Below are 20,662 nucleotides of genomic sequence, written 5' to 3' on the forward strand. Positions count from 1 at the left end.
GGTTGGACTTGATGATCTTCAAGGTCTTTCCAACCTGGGTAATTCTATGATTCTATGATTTAAAAGGAGTTTAAAAATCAAGTGTTAACCCTTTCTCCACATAAATCACTCATTGCTATTGTGAAAGTGGCTCCATATCTACTGGTTCCCACTCAAGTCTTTGAGATGATCGTAGAATCATTAAAGTTGGAGAAGACTGAGGTCATCTAGTATAACCCCAGTTATGCTTTAATTCTTGGCCTCAGTTTAGAATACCATGCATGGCCTTTCTGTGTCTTTCTTTACAATAGGTCTTTGGAGGTGGTTAAGAGTGTAGCTGAAATCTTCAGGCATTTTGTACAGCCTGTTCACTCAGTCCTCCCAGAAGATCTTTGGGTCCTCAGGTGCTCCCTTCCATCAAGGGGGGGACGGTGTCAACAAGTTTTCCCAATCTGTGACGTGGTTGTTTTGTTGTATGTGTGTGTTGGGCTTTTCTTTGCTGTTAACGAACCTTTCTTACGCCCTTGGCAGTCTTTTCTCCAACCAAATTTTATATAAGCCTGTAAAGAAAGAGCAGTCTTTGTTTTCCTATATATTCTCTAATGCAACTAGGTCATAAAACGAACCATTTTCTGCAATCTGTCAGAGCGTTGTGGGTTAAGACATGATTACTTAAAAGAGAATGAGAAGTTAAAAAACAGATTCAAGCAAACTGAATTCTTTTCTTCCCATTTTCCTGCCTGACTTTTGTTTGTATTGCTGTATGCAGACAGTGGAAGTACTGAACGTGGTTCTGTATTGCTTTGCTGTGTAGATCATCACATCTTTTCCATGGAGATGAAGCTTTAGACTCCTTCCTTAATAATGAGTGTCCATTCCAACATATGAATATCCATTCCAATAAAAGCTGGATTTAAAACTATAATGTGTGTGTGTGTGTGTGTGCTTTCCATGTGAACTATTTTAATGAGCCATCTACAGTGGCAATGTAATTTCACATTTGTTTTTTATAGGCTCAAATAAATTGGTTTTCTTTCTTTGCTCAGGGTTTTCCTTTTTTTCCCCCCTACAAGCAGTTCAATGAATTTCCATGTATGCTAATGGCCATTTGGGTGGCTGTAGTAAGGATGGTGAGCGTGCTTACCTCCAATAACGTGTTCACTTAGCTTAGCTGCATTGAACATCTATTGGCATTCTACGTTCTTCTGTTCAGTAGCCAACAGCTACAGACTCTGAGTAGCTTATATACAAGGAAATAATTCTCTCTGGCTCTCAGGGAATCTCTTTGACAGCGAATCTTGCGTTGTTAAAGCTTTAATCATTAAAAACGTCTTTTATTTGGCGCTTCCAGTAACATTATGACTTTCTTTCAATAACGTTATGACTTATTTCAAGCACAAGAGTTAGCACTGGGATAAGTAATGGTGTGTTCTGTTTGCTGTTGCATGGATTCCTTTGGGTTTTTTTTGGTCTTTCCTCCCATCTGTGCAGTGATGGACAAAGGTTACCATTATCTGCTTTTAGTCTCCCGGTCTACATGAATAATATAACATTCATTTTCTTACTGTTTACGTACCGCTTTTTATTCTCGGTGGAAATTACTTTGAATCTAGGGATGAAAAGCATGCTAATTTCTAAAAACTCAGCTATCTGTCCTCATTTTACAGATGTGGTAAACCAAAGGAATGAGAGAATTAATAAGATCGAGCTCGCAATAAAATCACCAGTGGTTTTGTAGCAGACATCACGTGGCCGAGGCTTTGGCCACAGCGGATATGGAGAGACTTCAGCTCCATGCTGCATCCGTAAGCAAACCTCCTGTGCGCCACTGCAGCCCTAAATGCTTACCATGGAAAAAAAGGCAGAATAGAGCTTGTTTAACAGCTCTTATAGGAATCTTGGGGAAAAACAAAACAAGGTGATACTTTCTAAATAGCATTTTGAGTGGGTATACGGATATATTTTTTAATTGACATTTACGTTTACATAAAAATAAAGCTCACATGTTTGAGGAGTAGAGTTCCCTGCATATAAATTCTCAGGTAATTTGTGATTCCTTTCCCCCTGAGATTGAAAATCCTGCTTTTGATGGAGGTTTTCTGCTGTTCTGAGGGCGGAATGAGATAGTCATGGTAAAGCCAGACGTTGGGGGATCATGACTGTGGTGGCAGTGATCTGCGGGGTGGATCTCTCCCTATGAGGCCTGTGCACAGGTTTAATCACATGGCTGCTGAATCATACTTATTTGATGTAGAAGATACAGCCTACATAGAAAACCTGTGTGGCTGAGCATGTGGCAGTGCAGTCCCTTTGCGGAGTGAGATGGAGGGTGACTTTCTGAGGCTGCCACATAGAGCAGTGGGTTTTTGTGTGGAAGGTTTCTGGTTGCAGTGAGTCCTTTCTGTCTGGTGTGGCATTTTGATTCCTGACGGTGTATCTCTTTAAGGTATGAACCAGTGCGGTGCTGAGTGCTGGGATTCATACCCTCTCCTTCCAGCTTTGAATAGTTTAATTGAAGCAAACTCCATCAGATTGTTAGAATAGTTCAAGAGCGCAATTAAATTTAGGACTTTCAAGGTAAGCTCTTCTGTGTTGATACCATGAAGTGCCATAAGGCTCACCGTAAGCTGAGAGCTTTTTCATCCACATGTTAAAAATACAGAGTATTTTTTATGTAGAGTGCAGGTGGTCAGAACCTGGTGGGATGAGAGTCTTGAGCAACCCGGTCAGACTTCCGTGTCCACCCGCTTCAACCTGGGGACCTCATGTGGTCTCTTGTAACTTGAAATGATTCTGTAGTGGTGAATTCCAATTCAAAGAGAAACTGAGATGTAACGTTGGTAACTTGCTCAAGATGACATGCCATCTGTGGCTGAACTGGGAATAGAGTTATTAAATTCTGAAGCTCAGCGGTGCGTATGTGCATGCTAATGAGATCTCTTGGGTGAAAGAGCCATCGCCATTTGGGAGAAGAGTCTTGAGAGAAATCTAGGTTGAATCCACATAGCGTTCTGTCAGACTGATGCCTAAGATTCAGGCAGTCAGAGCAAGACACGGAGAAACATTCAACGATAAGAAGTGAGCAGGATAAGGAAGAGACAGGAACTAGAACACCCAAGGTCAAAAAGATAATTTAGTATCGATCTGTTTTAAATGGAATAGGAGCCTTCTGAGTTCCTGTTTTTGAGCACTGGTGCTAATTCAGGGTAAGGGAGAAGAATACAGCCTCTGGGCAGCCTGTGCCAGTGCTCCATCACTGCACGGCACAGAAGGGCTCCTGGTGTTCAGAGGGAAGGTAAGGTGGTATTGGTATCCTGCTGTGCTAATTGCTGAGCAGGAAGTGAAAGGAGGGGCAGCCCTTGGCCGTGAGTGCAGGACAAGAGGAACAGAGGTACAGCTTAGTGTGGCAGATGGGTGTTAACGCAGCCCAGCCCGTCTTCCCAAGCAGATAAGGGCGCTGACTCTGAGTGGTGTATCTTGTAGAGCAGTGATGAGGGGAGGGTAGGTCAGTCAGTGCTCTCTGTATGGTAGAGACTACAAACGCTACTTCTGGAAGGTGTAAAATAACAGCAACGTGGATCTGGGGCAATAAAGAAATTTATAGGAAGACTCGACACTGCTGGTTTTGGTGGTGAGAGAGGGGAATTGGAGGATCTTGGAAGGGAAAAGAGACAAAAGGAACAATTTGGAGAAATAGATGTAAAATACATGTGTACGATTGCTGTAGACCCCTTGGGATGCAGATACAAAAGTAGAGCAGGAGAATCAGCTGGAGAAAGTTCTTGCCTTGGCCACACAAGCAGTGTTTCCTCCTCACTTTCTGATCTGTGTAGGACCAAAGCTAACAGTAAAAATAACCACACTTAACAGCGCTACTGCTGAGTTTAATTAAAGAGGCAGACTAGTGAGAGTCCTCTTCATCTGAATGTCTTTCCCCATCCTCTTTAATTGCTGGCTGCTATTACGTTCTGTAATCTGTGGGGTTGAAGGCGGTGTTTAGGTAAATGAGGATTACTCACATCAGTTAAGAGGTGCAGGATTACTCTTCTAAGGTGCATTTGTTTTATTGTCTCTATCACGTAGCTGTGGGTGAACAGCTGACTCATGCCCTTTGCATTCACTTTGCAGTTGTAATTCTCTCCACGACTTCCTGCAGACATTGAGCTCTGTCTGCTCCATCATCTTGCTCTCTAATTTTATTTCCTGCTTCCCTGTTCTCTCCTTTGCTTTCACTCTCCCTTCACCTGTGTCTTTGCAGTGTTTCCCATCCACTAGAACTGATCTTGGCATTCCTTCCCTTTCTTAGATCTTAGGTCTTGAGCTGGTTGCTTCTATTAACAGAATCGTAGAACCACGAGGTTGGAAAGGACTTACAAGACTATCTAGTCCAACCATCCTCCCATCAACATTACAATCACAAGCTACTAAACCATACCTGTAATGTTTTATGCCACCATGGATGTGATGTTTGAACCGTGGAATGATTCATTTGAGACGCCTCATTTTATAGGAAAACAGCCCTGTTACTTGGTGAAAGGTGGCGTTTGGCTCATATAAAAAAGAACCTTTGACTTTTGAGCTTGGAATTTATCTTCTCGACGCTGCTGGGTTTGTTAATGCACAACATTTGTGGAACGTTTTTTATAGAAGATACTGTGAATACAGGAAGAGGGTTAACATTGCAAGTGACACCAGAATTAAGGTCTGTTTTTCACAGAATTCACACAGAATTCACAGAATGACCCGGGTTGGAAGGGACCTCAAGGATCATGTAGTTCCAACCCCCTGCCTGGCAGGGCCACCAAACATACACATTTACTAGATCAGGTTGCCAAGGGCCCCGTCCAACCTGGCCTTGAACACCTCCAAGGACGGGGCATCCACAACCTCCCTGGGCAGCCTGTTCCAGGGCCTAACCACTCTCCTAGTGAAGAACTTCCCCCTAACATCCAACCTAAATCTTCCCTCTTTTAACCTAAAACCATTTCCCCGTGTCCTTTTTCAAGCAGTTCCGTAGTCAGAGAGCCTTTGCCCAGAGGGACAAGTCCTTGTCCACCTTGCCAGAGGAGGAGCAGGCTGTGAGTCAAAAGAATACATCGCTCCTTGTGACAAGCAGGAGCTCTCTAAGGCATCTATTGTATATAGCGCCTGTTTTCGCGGCTAGCAGGTTAAAAGATCGTCATTGTTCAAATATCAATTTAATTTTATTAGGAAGCATAAAGTTGCTCCTTGAGAGTATTGATGGCCTTCCAGTTCTGCAGCATCTGCCAGCTGGGTGAGGAGCCTTGCAAAAGCCTTCCTTAATTTCCCATCCGCAGCAAGCAGTAAATAGAATACCAGGCTTGGAGCAGTCTTCAGGCAGGAATACCACAGGAGGAATGCAGAGTTCTTTCTAAATTAAGGTCACTTCATATTGACTGTCTTTTGGGAGGCTTTTCTACAGATGTCAGATCTGCAAGTCAGAGCAGGCACACTTGATCAACAAAATCCACTCTCTATAGCCGCTGGGCTGGTATTTTATTGCAGGGTTTTTTAGCTTCCTTCACTGATGCTCCTGTAGGGAGTTGCCATTAGTTGCCCTTCTCCCCATTCCACTATTAAAACCACACTTGGTCAATATTTGCTGAGTCTGTCCATCTGTGTGAACAAGCTGGCACCCAGAAAACAGCTCAGAACAGCTTCCAGACAGTTCTACCCACACAAATATATATATGTGTGTGTGTGTATCCATATATGTATGTGTATTTATATAAAATATGTATTAGATGTTATTCTCAGATGTATAATTATGGGCTGCTTATTAAGCTACAGACGCTTCTAGTAATACATATAATGCACAGTAATGCTCTGCATCTGGTTTCTCTGTGTCACAGACTGAAAGGCTTTTCCCCCAGAGCTGTTTTATTTCTCTCTTTGTCGCTGTTTTGGAGTACGAGCCATTACCTTGTGCAAAGATGTGCAATGGTCACGTCACATTCCACACTCCCCCCAGCATATCCAAGTGCCTCCATCATATCTGGTTTAGAAGGGTTCTTAGTTAATGGGTTCATATGAAAATTTCTAATCGTATAATTGATGGCCTTAATTTATGCAAAGGAGCAATGCCTGATAATCTTCTCATCCATTTTATTATGGCCTAGACATACGCCTTGTCAGTTTCTAGACTGCTTTACTTTCATGATTTTAAAGCAATTATAGTCAGCTATGTTCAGAGAGCCACAAGGGGAAAATGTAAATAATTACCAAGTCTAATTATACACATTTGCAGCTCAGTATTGGAGTTTCTAAGCAGAGTTCCATGATGCTACCCTAGACTTTAATTTGGTCCCTCTGAAATTCAGCATTTTATTTAAAGGAGGTGGGGGAGGAGGGAAGAAAGCAGAACGAAAATCAAACCGAAAGATATGTGGCCAATAGCCACAATAGCCTTCAATAATTGCTGATATTTGCAGATGTTGGGGTTATTAGGTCTTATTTTTTCCCTTTCTTTCCGCTCTAGGGCTGTTGATGCTGGCTGTAAATACGTGAAGCTCTCTCTTTAATTGAGAGGCACTTCTCTAAGTAGCTTGTGGTGTCGTTTGCCCGCTCGCCAGTGTTTTACAGATCCAGTAACAAGGCGGCTGCAGCTGTGCATTGACTGCTGCGGTCACTTGATGGAGGAGTCCTTGCTGAAAGCTGCAGCATCAGATAACTGCCTTGTGGGAAGAAGACAGAGCTAAGTTACTCCTGCCAACGTGTTGACATCACAAGAAAATGAGAAGTATTCAATTCTCTCTCGTATCTACAAGAAATTTTTTCCTGCCGAGGTTGAAGCTATTGAGGAGTTCTGTGCATTTTAACACTGTAGGGTTTGGTGTGGTACAGGCAGAGGGATGCTTCTCTTTCATATCTTGTCCTTTGGAAATAGGCTAATCGAATGTTTTCCGGTGAAACCAGTCAGTTCATGAAGGGAAACAAGCTGTTTGGGGGCTTGTATCCAGTTCTTCTTAATTCATTTTGCATCAGAGAACATTAGTTCTGTGGCATCATCCTCAGGTTGAGGATCCAATGTGAGTGGGTGTTGGTGCGGTAATATCCCTTCTGCACCATTTCCCAGGTGTGTGTTTTGTAAATCTTTCAGAGCTTACAAAACTATAGAAGAACAGAGGAGGCAATTATTCCACAAATGGGCAATTCTGCTTGAGGGAGGAAAAAAACTGAAGTAAAACCTCAGGGAAAGAATAAAGATACTCTTTATATTCTTCACTAGGGAATATTGTGGCGTTGTATCCCATAGTTTGTTATGTGCTTTTTCCACATTAAATTAAAAGTGTAAATGACAGCTATTTTAAAATGTTTCAATCAGGTGTCCTTCATGCATTGAAATATCCAGGGAAATAGTTACCTAATAATACAGGGCAACATAAAAATCCTTGTTTTATCTGGTTTAGATTCATGATTGAGTTGATATATTGAGGAGTCCATGGTGAATCTTAGCCTGACCTGAAAGTTAATTAGCTTACCAAGGGTATTACATTCTATTCTCAGTCTTTGCAAGCAGCCAGGTTGAAAATCACACAGCTAGTAATCCTGTGCTGCTTTGTACTGAATTCCTGAGCTAATTAGAAACGTGGAGACTTCATGAAGTTGTTAGTTGTCTTTTTGCACTGTTTACTCATTCAGACTGTGGCAGCTGTTCTCTAGCCACTCTCCCTTCGCCTTGCAATGAATCACAGAGATGTTGGTTGGAAGACCTCTGGAGGTCTTCTTGTCCAGCCCTTAGAAACAAGGTAGCTGCCAAAGCAAGGTCCGACGCTTCTCTGTCTTGTTGAGTCATGAAAGCCTCCAGAGATGGAGATGGAGCTTTCACAATCTGATTTACTGCAGGACTTCGCAAGGTAATGTAAAGCGTAATCTGTGGAATATCTTCAGAGTCTGGCTCTTAAGCGTTTCTGAATCAGGTTTTGGCAACTGTTGGCTGGCAAAGGAAGCTGCGTTGCCACTTCTGTAGGAAAGATAATTGTAGTGTGCTGTAAAAGTGGGTTTCACATCATCTAATTTTAGCTCTATGTGACTTAGGAGCCTCGCTCGTTAACCAGGAATCTCCCCCTGTAATCAGTGACAAGAAATAAGTACCTCCAGAAAGCTGCTTGTCCCACTGGAGATGGTTGGGGTGAGTCATGCTGGGGAGTGCTGGCTTCTCCCCAGCTTTTATAGGGAGTGCCTCTTCTTTGGTGTCACTCTGCCTGATGGCTGCGGCCAGATGAGAAGAGCTCCTTCCTGCGTGGAACAGGGCAGCCTGGGGGCTACACCAACAGCTTGCTTTGGGAAATCCTCCTAATTAGAAAATACTGCAGCAAACCACAGCCTGAACACTCACTGTCTATCATAGCCATCAGCACCTTTTCCAAGCTCTTCCCTGTGTTCTTTCTCACCTTGTTTGGATTTGGTTTTGACTTCACCCCAATCACCACACTATGATCGTGCTATCCTTCCAGGCACTGGAATGGGCTGCCTAGGGAGGTGGTGGAGTCACCGACCCTGGTGGTGTTCAAGGAACGACTGGATGTTGTGCTGAGGGACATGGTTTAGTGGGAGCTATTGGTAATAGGTGAACGGTTGGAATGGATGATCTTTTAGGTCTTTTCCAACCTTCGTGATTCTATGATTCTGTGATTCCTTCATTTCCTTGGTCTGCAGAGGGTGACTCAAAACATTGTATGGAAGTATCAAGGTGGTAGGTTACTTTTTTGGGCTTTGTTTTGTTTTCAATGAGAGTTATGCAAGCTTTCTGGGGAGGAAAAGCATTGTGATGCGGCTGATAGAGGAAAGATTTTGCAAGCAGCAGTTTATTGCTTAGGATGCCTTTGGGAACTGCATGGTTATGCAAACTAGTGCCCCAGAGGGGAAATATCCTGTCATTTCTTCAGTGTAACACGCACAGCAGACAGCAGTGCATGGCCAGCGCTAACTTCAGCACACAGCTTCCCTAAGTAGAACTTTTAAACCATCCTCTTTGTTTTTCCAGCAGAGGGGTGTTATATTCTCTTCCTGACGGAACGACGTAAGAAAGGGTTTATTTTGCTTTTCTTACTGCGTTTGATCTTCTGTTGGTTCTTGTGGTTCACTTAAATTGCGTATACCAAGCTAAAAAAACATCTGACCCTTCTGAACCATCTTCCTCACTGTGCTGCTGTTAACACTGAGATTGTCTGACAACAGATACTTCTGTGTGCCGGCCCTAAAATGGCTCACTGTGTGTTATGGAGCACTTTGGGAGGTATTTTCTTCCTCGTTTCTGCTGATTTAGTCTGAAAAGTGGCGGTTAGTACAACTTATCTTAGACCTCAAATGAAAGAAGGTCTGCTTACAACAAAACAAGAAGGACGTTTTCAAGCATTTCTGATAAAGTGCTCACGTCCTTTTGGATGGATGCAGTGTTTGGGCTCGCTGGGCCCGAGCTATCTGCTGTGCTGGGTGCACTGAGAACACTGTGCTGAAGGTCTCTCTGATGCATTGCAGGAGCAGGAGGATGTGGTGGTGCCTGCAGGGCAGAGGAGGGCCTGGTGCTGGTGTATGTGCTTCGGGTTGGCCTTCATGCTGGCAGGAGTGATCCTGGGTGGTGCCTATCTGTACAAATACTTCGCATTCCAGGTAAGTCGAGTACATCTTGTTATGTGTTTTATGTGGAGGATTGTGTGTTTTCATCCCTTACGCCTTGTGTTTAGAAGAGGAGCGCCTGACTTAAACCAAATAACCTTTTTATCCCCTTTTTGTCCTTCTAAAATCTCAGGTTTCCTAAAGGCCTGTTCTGTCAGCAGAGGAAGGTAGGAGCAAGGCTGGCAAATGAAAAGGAGCAGCACTTCTCAAAACATTACTTGCAGAGAAAGGATTGTGTCTGAATATAGGACTTGAATATAAGAACCCCAGCGGTGTCCCAGATTTCACATAGTTGCCAAATACTGAAAGTGGCTTAACTTCTTGAAAGACTTCTCATTTGACCCCATATTCCCTAGACAAATGCAGAACTGCTGCTGCCCAGGAAAGGGGCTGCTTGCCACAGCTGTGTGGTGACTTTCCTCCTTCCCGGCCTCTGCAGGGATATGGAAATGGGCCCTGCCCAGGACCTGAGAGAAGCAGAGTCAGCGTGATTAAACACGTTCTGTCAGATCCAATCCACACCAACAAGGTTAGGCCTCTGACAACATGTATTATCAAAATTGGCACCATTGCAATAGGAGCCCAGTGAAGGCAATGCTGCCAGGGAAGTGCAGCACTTACCTGCAGCGTGGGAGATGTGAGTGAAATATTGCCTTCTGCTGGGGAGTTGTACCTGGGTTGCTCTGGACTTGCTGGGCTGCCACCTGAGCAGGCTGAGCGTGCTCCCCCCCTCTTGCAGAAGCTGTGCTGAGTTGCAGGATTCACAAGGTCAGAAAGGGTGAGAGCATCAGCAGAATTTGAGTCCTTCCAGCCCTCTGCTCAGTGCATGCAGTTTTAAGGTAGAAATTATCTTCTTCCTGTTGTTGAGATCTTCCCCCCTCTATTTTGCTGGTTGCTGATGTAGAAAGCTGAGTGATTGAACATGAGAAACTCCAGTGTAAATTGTGTTTTATAGGCTCTCAGGCTATGAAGTTAATGTGTTTTGCAGGGGAGCAGCGGTGTTGCAAACAACACTCAAGCAGCATAGGGCATCTGGGTGAATTAGCAGGCTAAGAGCAGCTGAAGGCCCACTGCATTGCTAAGTCCTGTTTCATCAGCACTTAGCACCTGCTCCACCTCTCACTTGCTTGGTAGCTGAAACTGAAAGTGCCTCTTAACTCAGACCTGTGGTGCTTGTTTGTGAGATCTGCGTTAAAGGAAAGATTGAGAAACTGAGCTAACTTTGCACCGAAGATGTGCTGGCTTGTGCATATGTATATGCTGAATGTGGTTTATGGCATTCAAGGCCAGGCTGGATGTGGCTCTGGGCAGCCTGGTCTGGTGGTTGGTGACCCTGCACACAGCAGGGGGGTTGAAACTTGAAGATCATTGTGGTCCTTTTCAACCCTGGCCGTTCTATGATTCTTTAAATCACAGAATAATTTAGCTTGCAAAGTACCTCTGGAAGTCATTTGGTCCAACCCTCTGCTCAAAGCAAGGCCAAATGCAGAGTGAGATTTACATTTTCAAGCTGACTTGGATGACCAGTTTCAGTGTCTTATGTTGTAGCGTTTGGCTGCAGTTAAATCATAATTTAATAATAATAACTTGCATGCATGCAAGCTTAAGAATTTCATATCCTTTCTAAAAATAATGCCACGGATAATGGGAACAAAGCAGAAGATGACACTTTAAGAAGTTGCTTTTAGGATCCTGTTTTCCTTGAACTCGAGAGAAGGGCTCCCGCTGGGTTCAGCAGAACAGAGACTTTACCCATAGTCCTGTTGTGGATAGCAGCTGTCTCTGACTTTGGTCTATGCGTGAGAATCAAATCAAAGGGAAAACATTTTGTCGAGTCTGACAAGTTTTTCTTCTCCATGGTGCTTTGAGAATATTAGCTTTAAACTTCTAACAAGGTTATTGATGCTTTTTTGTTCACTATTTTTAGCAGGGCGGTGTATATTTCTGTGGAATAAAATACATTGAAGATGGCTTAAGTTTACCCGAGTCTGGGGCAGAGGCTCAGAGCGCTCGCTACCACACGATTGAGCAAAACATCCAGATCCTGGAGGAGGAAGATGTTGAGTTTATCAGTGTGCCGGTCCCCGAATTTGCTGATAGCGACCCTGCTGATATCGTCCACGACTTCCATCGGGTAAGGAATATCACTGAGGAAGCAGAAGGCATTTAACACCTGAGAAATGCTCCCCTTCAGTCATCCTGATAAATGTACTCCCAAGTTATTTTGGTGGGGGGAGGGAAACAGAAGGCGGAGGAGGCAGTAGAAACATTTTGATCAGCAGCAAGCTGGAAGCAATTATTAACCAAGCATACAAAGTACAGTGTTATACAATCATCATGAGGTAGCATGTAAACCACCATTTCTGTTTTTAGAAAGGGGAAAATCTTTGAGCCGTTTCCTTTCCTCAGAGTGAGAAGATAAAAATGTACTTCTCAACGTGTTAACTCCATCACAGCAGAATGTGACCAAGCGCTGTGGTGGTGAGGAGAGTACGGAAGGACTTTGGCTTCAGGTTGGAAGGGTTGATTGCATCTGAGATCAGTAGGGTTATGTCCCAGTGCCCACAGAGGTGCTCTGCTATGCACAGCTCAAGAACTGTAAAGCTGTGGGACAAAAGGAAAGGAGCTTCCACGTGACTGTGGAAGAGAGCTCATTTTCCAGATACAAGGAGCCTAGCAGCTCCATTTTCCTTAGGCAGTGCAGGCCACCCTAGAATTATACAATCACAAGATTGGAAAGGACCTACAAGATCACCTCGTCCAACCGTCCTCCCATTATTGTAGCTACAGCAAACCACTAAACCATATCTCATAGCTCCTCATCCGGACACCCTGTTTCTTAAAGGCACTGAACCAGGGTAGCAATGTGCTTTGAGCTGTCCCTCCCTTTATTTTTGTAAGAGACAACTTTAAGGGGAGTCTTGGCAATACATTTTTGGTAGGAGAGCTGGCAGGCCTGCAGCTCTCAGTAGTAATGACAGAGCTGTAAAACAACTAGAAGCCCTTTTCTTTTACCAGCTCGATGGACCAGTGATAGCTATGAACTGTTCTGTAGCCGGCTTCCAGGAAGCAAAGTTTCTGTGAACATTTGAATATTTCACTGAACTGATCTTATTTTTTTTAAGCGGGTCTGAAAAAGAATAAGGAAGTGTCCTATTTTTTATGTGCACTTCAAAGTTTGAAGTTTTTCCATGCACGAAGAGTGCTATCTATCAAATATTCATAACCAGATTTGAAAGAAAACATAGCTTGCTTAAGCTGTGTCACTTAAAAATATTCCTGAATATATTTAGGGAGCTTCTGTTAAGAATTAGAGCAAAATCTTGAAGCAGGAAAGACCATCTTGGGGGGAAGTGAATGGGAACAATGTAGTGTTAGAAACTTACTTCTTAATTTAAGGTTTTAGAGTTAACTGTGCATCCTTAGCGCTCTGCTCTAAAGGTCACTGCGAGGAGCATTTGCCATGGGCACATAGTCCCATGTAATGAGATTATGTGCACTAAGGATTGCTGTCCTGGTGCTATTTTGACTGCTGGGCTCGTGGTGCGCTCAGTGTTTTACATGTGTCTGCAGCCTTGGAGCTTTCAGCAGCTTGAGATGTCTTCTTCAGCAAAAACAGATGCAGTGAAACAGAACAGTGAGCAGAGCCCTAGGATTCTTCAGGATAATTCCTGGGAGTTCTATATCTGTTTATTTTCCTCTTAATAAAACAATGACAGATATAACAACTCAGGTACTATGAAGATGATAATTCAGGTATGAATAATCATTAACACTTCAGCTCAGCAGTGTTTTGAACAAAGGGATTTCTATTTGTTGCATTACTTAGAACATTGTATTTTTGTTCCTCCTCTATGTTGTTTTCTTTTTCCTATTGAACAAAATAAAAACGTGAGTGAGTGAGCAAGACTCTGTTACTTCCAAAAGCAGGCAGTAGGGGTGACTGAATGCTGTAGTTCATCTGCTAGTGGTTTAGGTGGACCTTTGTAGTTCCATTGTAGTCATGCATTTGAACTGCTTATTGCCTGCTACCTTGCAATAGTCCCTGTAATAGATGCAGATGCTCATCAAGAATGCCTCCTATCTCTGTGTTGACCTGTCCTCAGACTAGGCTTTGTTGGACAGACTTGAGATAGAACAAAGCAATAACTTGAAGAAAAACATGAGGCAGCAGGAACTTACCAACACTGTTAGATCATTTTTCTGATGCTGAGGTGATTTTGATTAAAATAAATATCTCTTCACCAGAGACTGACTGCTTATCTTGACCTGAGCCTGGATAAGTGCTACGTGATCCCTCTGAACACTTCAGTTGTGATGCCACCAAAAAATTTCTTGGAGTTGCTCATCAACATCAAGGTATGGTTCAGTCTCCAATGATTTGGTCTCTGCGCAACCTATTTGCATGATATGACTAGCAAAGCCTGTTGAAATTGAAAGCTTTTTAGTATAGTCAGATCCCTGGGTCTGTTTCTTGGGAAGGAGAAAGAAGCACCAGACCTTCAGAATAAGGTTTCTGGGCCCTTAATAACAACGATCCCAGAAGGGCTGAGACACCACAGTCTCCGAACAACTGAACAAGAGATTTCAGTGAAATGTCATGGGAACTCCTAATCGCTTCCCAGCAGGGTTTGATAATTGAACAGTGCTGGCTGGCTTGGTGCCCCCACAGGGAAACACTGTTCTCCCAGTAATAGCAACTGGGTGGAACGTAACAGCCTGTGAAATTGAGGAGGCCAAAGTAGATAATCTCGCAGGGTCTTCTGTTTTTACTAATCTAATATGAATTGGGAGAATTAAGTGGTGTCTGTAAAAACTCACTGACCTCGTTGTTGTTTTGTTTTGTTTTATGCTTCGTGTATCCTGTTTAGTTTCCTTTTTGTCGGTTTGTTAACTTGGCTTTTTCAGACCACACAAAATCCCACTGTTAAAATCTGTCGCTTTTCTAGTTTGCGTTTGGTTCTAAATCAGATGTGCTCGGTTTACAAGTAAGAGGATAACCAGGAATCGTGTATTTAATTGAAAATCTGTGCAGAAGCAAACTGTTCTGATCACCGTCCCCAAAGCGAGTGCCCTAATTTTATGAGACATCTGTTTAATTCCCATTGTATTAACAGAAAGCTGTGGGCACTTGATGTCTCAGAAAATCAGGCTAAATGTTTTGCAGCTGAAATGTGGGAAACTGTCTTGCAGATGCATGAAATGAGCAAAATTGTCTTTGCTGTCCTGCAGTCACACTGGTTGCACATGGGAGGAAAAAACCATAAAATTAAAATAGTTGCTTCTTTAAAATGAATTCTGAATATATACAGAGGGCATTTTATGGAGATAGAGGTGTTTTGGGGCTGTTTTGCTTTTAAAAAGCCATTGAAAAGCCGTAAAAAGCTTGAGGGATAACATTTCTATATGTTGATACGGCTTGCTTTAATATGCAAATAGCGAAGGGCTTCCTTTCCTTAGGGAGCAAGGCTGAAACCCAAGTTTGTTTGTTTGTTGACTATAGTTGAGCCAAGTGGCCAATTCTAACCATATGTGACGCAGAAGGCATCTCTAAGATGATTACATTTGTGGCTGTGCTGGATCCCAGAGTTTGGGAATTGCTCCTACAGTGCCTGGGCAAAGGAAATGCCTGCAGTTCTTCCAGTGAGCTCTTCTTCCTATAAACCCAAGGAAGGGCTGAGTAGGTCTGGGGATGTCCTGTAGTTTGGGTGGCACAAACCCAAGAAGGTCTCCCGGAACTGTAGAGATGGGGGTTTAAGTTGCACATACTTACACTGATTCACCTACCAAGCTTTTCACCAAATAACAAGTCACAGAATCACAGAATGAGCCGGGTTGGAAGGGACCTCAAGGATCATGTAGTTCCAACCCCCTGCCTGGCAGGGCCACCAAACATACACCTTTACTAGATCAGGTTGCCCAGGGCCCCGTCCAACCTGGCCTTGAACACCTCCAAGGACGGGGCATCCACAACCTCCCTGGGCAGCCTGTGCCAGCACCTCATCACTCTCCTAGTAAAGAACTTCCCAGTGTGTAGCCTTCTTACTTAAAAGGAGAATATTTGTTGCGGCTTCTTTCCTCACAGTGTACATACTGATGACGATTCTCATAATTTCAAGGCACGTAGAACGTTCACTTTCTTTCTTTATTGGACAATAGCATTCAAGCAGCTTCTTTTCAATGTGTGTTGTTTGGGCTGGAAAGACAGTCGTCTTCTGTAATGGAAATTCCAAGTTGTTTATTGACAATGGGAAGTGCAGCGATCTTTTGCTGCAGAAGATGGGTTTGTTTTCATAATAACCAGTCCTATTTTTGGAAAGCAAGCAGTGCTTCTGTACTGACACAAATAAGAAGCTTCAGGATGTGCACCTGGCATGTTCCAGAAGCAAGAGTACGCTGAGGTAGAACGTGCTTCTGCAGCTCTTGTTTGGGGAGAGCTCCCTCTGATGTCTGTTAATTAAGTGGAGACTTTGTATGAGAGCTGTGGGATTTGATCCATGGTGATGGGTTCTACTGGAAGAAAATGTGCCCATGCTGGAGACTGCTCTTACTGTAGTGGGAGAGTGTGGAAGTTTTGAATGTAAGCATTATGTACTTGCATAGCGCAGTCATGCTTGCACATCTATAATAAAATGCTGTAAGTATTATATATTTTGGGGAAAAAAAGAAAAGAAAATAATGCCATGTTAAAGAATCACAGTGTTCCTTGTGTACTTTGTCAAAAGCCACCCATCCCTTCATCATCTGAGCTGTTACATTTTTATTCTATAGGCTGGAACATATTTGCCTCAGTCCTATTTGATTCATGAACAGATGATTGTTACTGATCGCATTGAAAATGTGGATCAGTTGGGATTCTTTATTTACCGCCTCTGCCGTGGCAAGGAAACCTACAAGCTGCAGCGCAAAGAAGCCATGAAAGGTAATTGTTCTTCCATGTGACCCTTTGTGTTGGGAGGAAGTTCTGTACTGCTCGAGTTCAATAAGTGGGCTTGATTGTATTGAAAGGAATGACTTTGTTAAAACAAGAGTTGTTCGTTGCAACTTTAAGGGCTTTAAGTGTGTCTGAGGTTTTCCATGTAGGCACAGTGATTAGTTTTATTGATGCTCTACTTGAATCTTGTTTCTTGACCCACTCCCAGAAGCAAAGAACTCTTTAGAAGGAGAGAACCCATAGCGTTGTAGTCCAGGACCAGAAGGGCACGTTCTCATCATTCAGATCATTTACAGATTAGACCACATCAACTATTTATATCAGTGCAGTGTGAGGAAGAGTTGTATTCACAAGAGGATTGTAGCTCTAGGTACTCATTCATGGAAAGCTGCTGAGGTTGGCAGGTATCATTGGGTCTCTCTCCAGTTCTGGTAGTGAGGTGTAATGGGAGTGGATGTGAAGCTGTTACTCCTCTGATATACATCACCCCCGTTCTGTTCACCTTCCTTTGTTCTTTACTAACACAGGCATTCAGAAGCGTGAAGCTGTCAATTGCCGGAAGATTCGACATTTTGAGAACAGGTTTGCTATGGAAACGCTCATCTGCGAACAGTAAGGAGAAAAGTTACTGTTACGGGAGACTTTAAACTACAGTATGACCCCACCCTTTGTATCGTGTGCAGTGATTATTTTTTTAAATCTTCTTTTATGTAAGTAGTGGACAGGGCTTTACTGCTCAACACCTTCCATACTTTTCATCTCATGAGACACGTGAAATCAATACGTTTTAGGGTTTTTTTTTCCTTATTTCCAGGCGTGGTGTACTCCTTATCTTTGAATAGCAATTGTATAAAGACTTAGTTGCTAGTGCATTTCATGGGATGAATCTCGAATACTCGGAAGAAGAGAAAGTCTTTGAATTATCCACCAGTTTTTAAGTAAAACTGAAAAGAATTGTTAATGTACAAACGGACTGCAAGAGCTACTTCTAACTGTAATATTACCTGCTATATAGTTTGTTACAGCATATAGACAGACCTGTATTTGACTCCCTAACTAAGTGCAATTTGTTTCCTTTTTAAAATATCGTCACATTTACCTTTTTAGACTTGATTTCTGACTTGATGTTTCCAAATGGCGAGTGTTTGCTGTAACGATCTTTTAGACTATTAAGCAGTAACTTATGTTACTAACTTGTATATAATCCATGTATGTGCAATGGGAAATAAATCTTATAAACCTGTTTGTCTAAAAGACTTGTATTTTCTTTTGCTATGACTGCTTTGTGAAGGAGGAGAGGAGGAGGCTGAGGTTAAGTTCGATGTTAAAATTAATGCTTTTTCACAACTCATCCATGCACAGTGGATGTCCAAAGCTGACTGACGTATCGTGAGAGCTGGTCTCCTTCTGCTTTACTAAAATAAAGTTAATATCCAAAACCCCTGTTGTATTTCCTAAGCTACATACGTTATTAAGAGTGTGCTGTGAGTCAGGCTGTGCCAACACAAAGCGCAGATTATTGAAGCAGGTGATGCACTGGAACATGTTGCCCAAGGAGGCTGTGGATGCCCCATCCCTGGAGGCATTCAAGGCCAGGCTGGATGTGGCTCTGGGCAGCCTGGTCTGGTGGTTGGTGACCCTGCACATAGCAGGAGGGTTGAAACTGGATGATCACTGTGGTCCTTTTCAACCCAGGCAGTTCTATGATTTTGCAGTCAGGCATATATGCAGGTGGATGAGAACCCCTGAGCATCCTCCAAGCTGAACAGTCCCAGTTCTCCTTCTCCTCTCATATGTCAAATGTTTGAGTCCACCTTCATGGGCTTTTGTTGGATATACTCTAGGATGTTAATGTGTACTTGTACTGGGCAGCCCAAAACTGCACTCGCCACTCTAGATGTGCCAACTGGTGCCAGTTCTCCAGCCTTTCTGTCCCTCTGGTGGCAGCACACCCATTTGGTCTCTCTGCGTCACATCTGCAAACTGGCTGGTGGTGCATTCCATCCCCTTGTCCAGGCCAGTAGTCACGATACAAAATGGTACTGGCCTCAGTATTGAACTCCTGGAGTGCTCCACTAGGGACTGCCCTGTGGTCAGACTTAATACCACTGATCACAAACCTCTGGGCAGATTGTTCAGCCAGTTCTCAGTCCACCTTATTGTCTGTTTAGCCTGTACTTCATCGCTTTGAATGTTGGAAACCTTGATAAAATCAGCGTGAACAGTATACGTTGCTCTCCCTTCATCCACCAAGCATTTTGTTGCTGAAGGTAATCGGGTTGGTCAGACATGATTCCCTCATTTGTAAATCAATGCTCTTGAGCTACATATGTTCAGAAATGGCTTCCGGGGGAATTTCCACCATCAGCTTCCCAGAAATTACTGGAACCTCCTTCGTGACTTTTCATATAGTATCAACGTTCGCTTTCTTCCAGTTTCCAGGGAACTTGCTCTATCACTGACCTTTCAAAGATTATCAAGAACCACCTCACAATGTCGTCAAGCCCCTCAACATTTAACAGGTGCATCCCATCAGGTCTCATGAAGTTTAGTTCGAATGCTTTGTAACCTCATCTTCCTTCTACCAAGGTTAAGTCTTCCCTGTTCCAGACTTGACCGTTCTGTTGTGGGAGCATACAGTTCCTGGATGCAGATGTTAACACTAAAGACCAATAAGAAGGCATTGAGTGCCATAGAAACATAGAATATCCCAAGTTGGAAGAGACCTACCAGTATCATTAAGTGGCTCCACAAAGGACTGCTCAACATTCAAACCCTATGTCTGAGACAGTACCCACAGGTATCGTGCCATTTGCACTTAAAACTACTGTTCTTAAAATGAGTTCAGTTTTCTTTATGTGGCTGGGATCTTTGTATGACAACATTTGTGGCGAAGTGTGCAGGTTAAGGTGCATGATATTAACTATTGTTTCGAAGCTGGTTGCTGGAAAAATTATGGGAGAGTTAAAAATAGAGTAGCATTCAAAAACAGGGCTGGAAATTCTCCCCTGAAATCCACTTCTGAGTTTCAGCATAATGGAACTAACCTGCCCTTCTAACCGTTCTCAGTGTTGAGGTATCAGGAAAGTTGAAATGTTGAATAGAATATTGGCTAATTCAAAATAATATGCACTGTGTGTGCCCAAGTCTTCTGTCTTACATGGATTTAGCCAACAGGCTTTGAACTATTCTTATTTTTCATCTTTCTGAAGGATCTTTTGTTAATGTAGTGGGAGAATGCCCTTCTGGTTTTGGAGCTATTATACAATTATAAACACATTATCCTCCAGTTTCCTCCTATTGTGAATGTTTGGATGGAGATAAAACGATTCGCTTTAAAGGAAGTTTCTTAAATACTCATTTTTCCTTCTTCTTTGTTTGGCTTAATTTACAGTTCAGTCTCGATAGAGGTGTATTATATAAAAATTTGGGAGCATAATTGCTACATTCTGAAAGGTGAGCTTATTTATTCTTGATGGCGTATGGCAGTCACGAACAACATCAAGTAGAAACTCACATAGATGTAGGCTGGATGTTTATGTACAAATTGCATTTCTGTGGCTACGCTTTGGTAAAGGTCTAAGCAAGCTGGAAAATCCACTGGGAAAACTTCAGCTGCAGACATTCAGGATGTTGAAATTGTGTGTTCACATAAAGGTCAAAGACATGTCAAGAAACAGTTCCTATTTTTCATGAGTTAAACATGAAGTGTGTTATTTTTCAGTAAGCCTTGCACTGCCCTTGTTTTCAAAATAAAACTCAGTGAGAAACTTTGTGATCTATTTTGATTGAGACACCAGCCAGCCAGGCTGCTGGAGAGGAGAGGTCGGATCGGAGGGAGATAGAGAGTAGGAGGAGATGAGCCGGAGAAGGAGGGAGATGAGAGGAGCGTGCAGAGGAGAGGAGAGGAGAGGAGAGGAGAGGAGAGGAGAGGAGAGGAGAGGAGAGGAGAAAGGGTGCAGGAATGCAGGTTGTGATCATTGGAGGAAAAAAATCAAAGAAGTGCCACTATCCATAAGTACCATAAGTACCACTAGTTATTTCATGCAGAAGGCTGTGTGCTCTTGAATGTGTGCCATGCAGCCTCTGATGTTCAGTAGGTCTTGGTGT

The 20,662-nt window shown here is 43.0% G+C and overlaps 1 protein-coding gene across 2 annotated transcripts in view; it reads left to right on the plus strand.

Annotated features, from left to right (window-relative positions):
* Positions 1–17,806, plus strand: part of ITM2B (integral membrane protein 2B) — a 21,467-nt gene extending 3,661 nt beyond the window's left edge. Inside the window, exons 3-7 of one of the 2 annotated variants that reach the window (XM_015851794.2) lie at positions 9,481–9,612; positions 11,549–11,752; positions 13,867–13,977; positions 16,390–16,540; positions 17,080–17,806. In XM_015851794.2, the coding sequence (XP_015707280.1) occupies positions 9,481–9,612; positions 11,549–11,752; positions 13,867–13,977; positions 16,390–16,540; positions 17,080–17,168 (687 nt within the window). In that variant the 3' untranslated portion in view covers positions 17,169–17,806. Of the gene's footprint in view, positions 1–9,480; positions 9,613–11,545; positions 11,753–13,866; positions 13,978–16,389; positions 16,541–17,079 lie in introns of both variants that reach the window. The other variant, XM_015851793.2, reaches the window with a different exon arrangement.
* The last annotated feature ends 2,856 nt before the right edge of the window (positions 17,807–20,662 follow it).

Source organism: Coturnix japonica, chromosome 1, assembly GCF_001577835.2.
Source record: "Coturnix japonica isolate 7356 chromosome 1, Coturnix japonica 2.1, whole genome shotgun sequence".
In the NCBI taxonomy this organism is placed as follows: domain Eukaryota; kingdom Metazoa; phylum Chordata; class Aves; order Galliformes; family Phasianidae; genus Coturnix; species Coturnix japonica.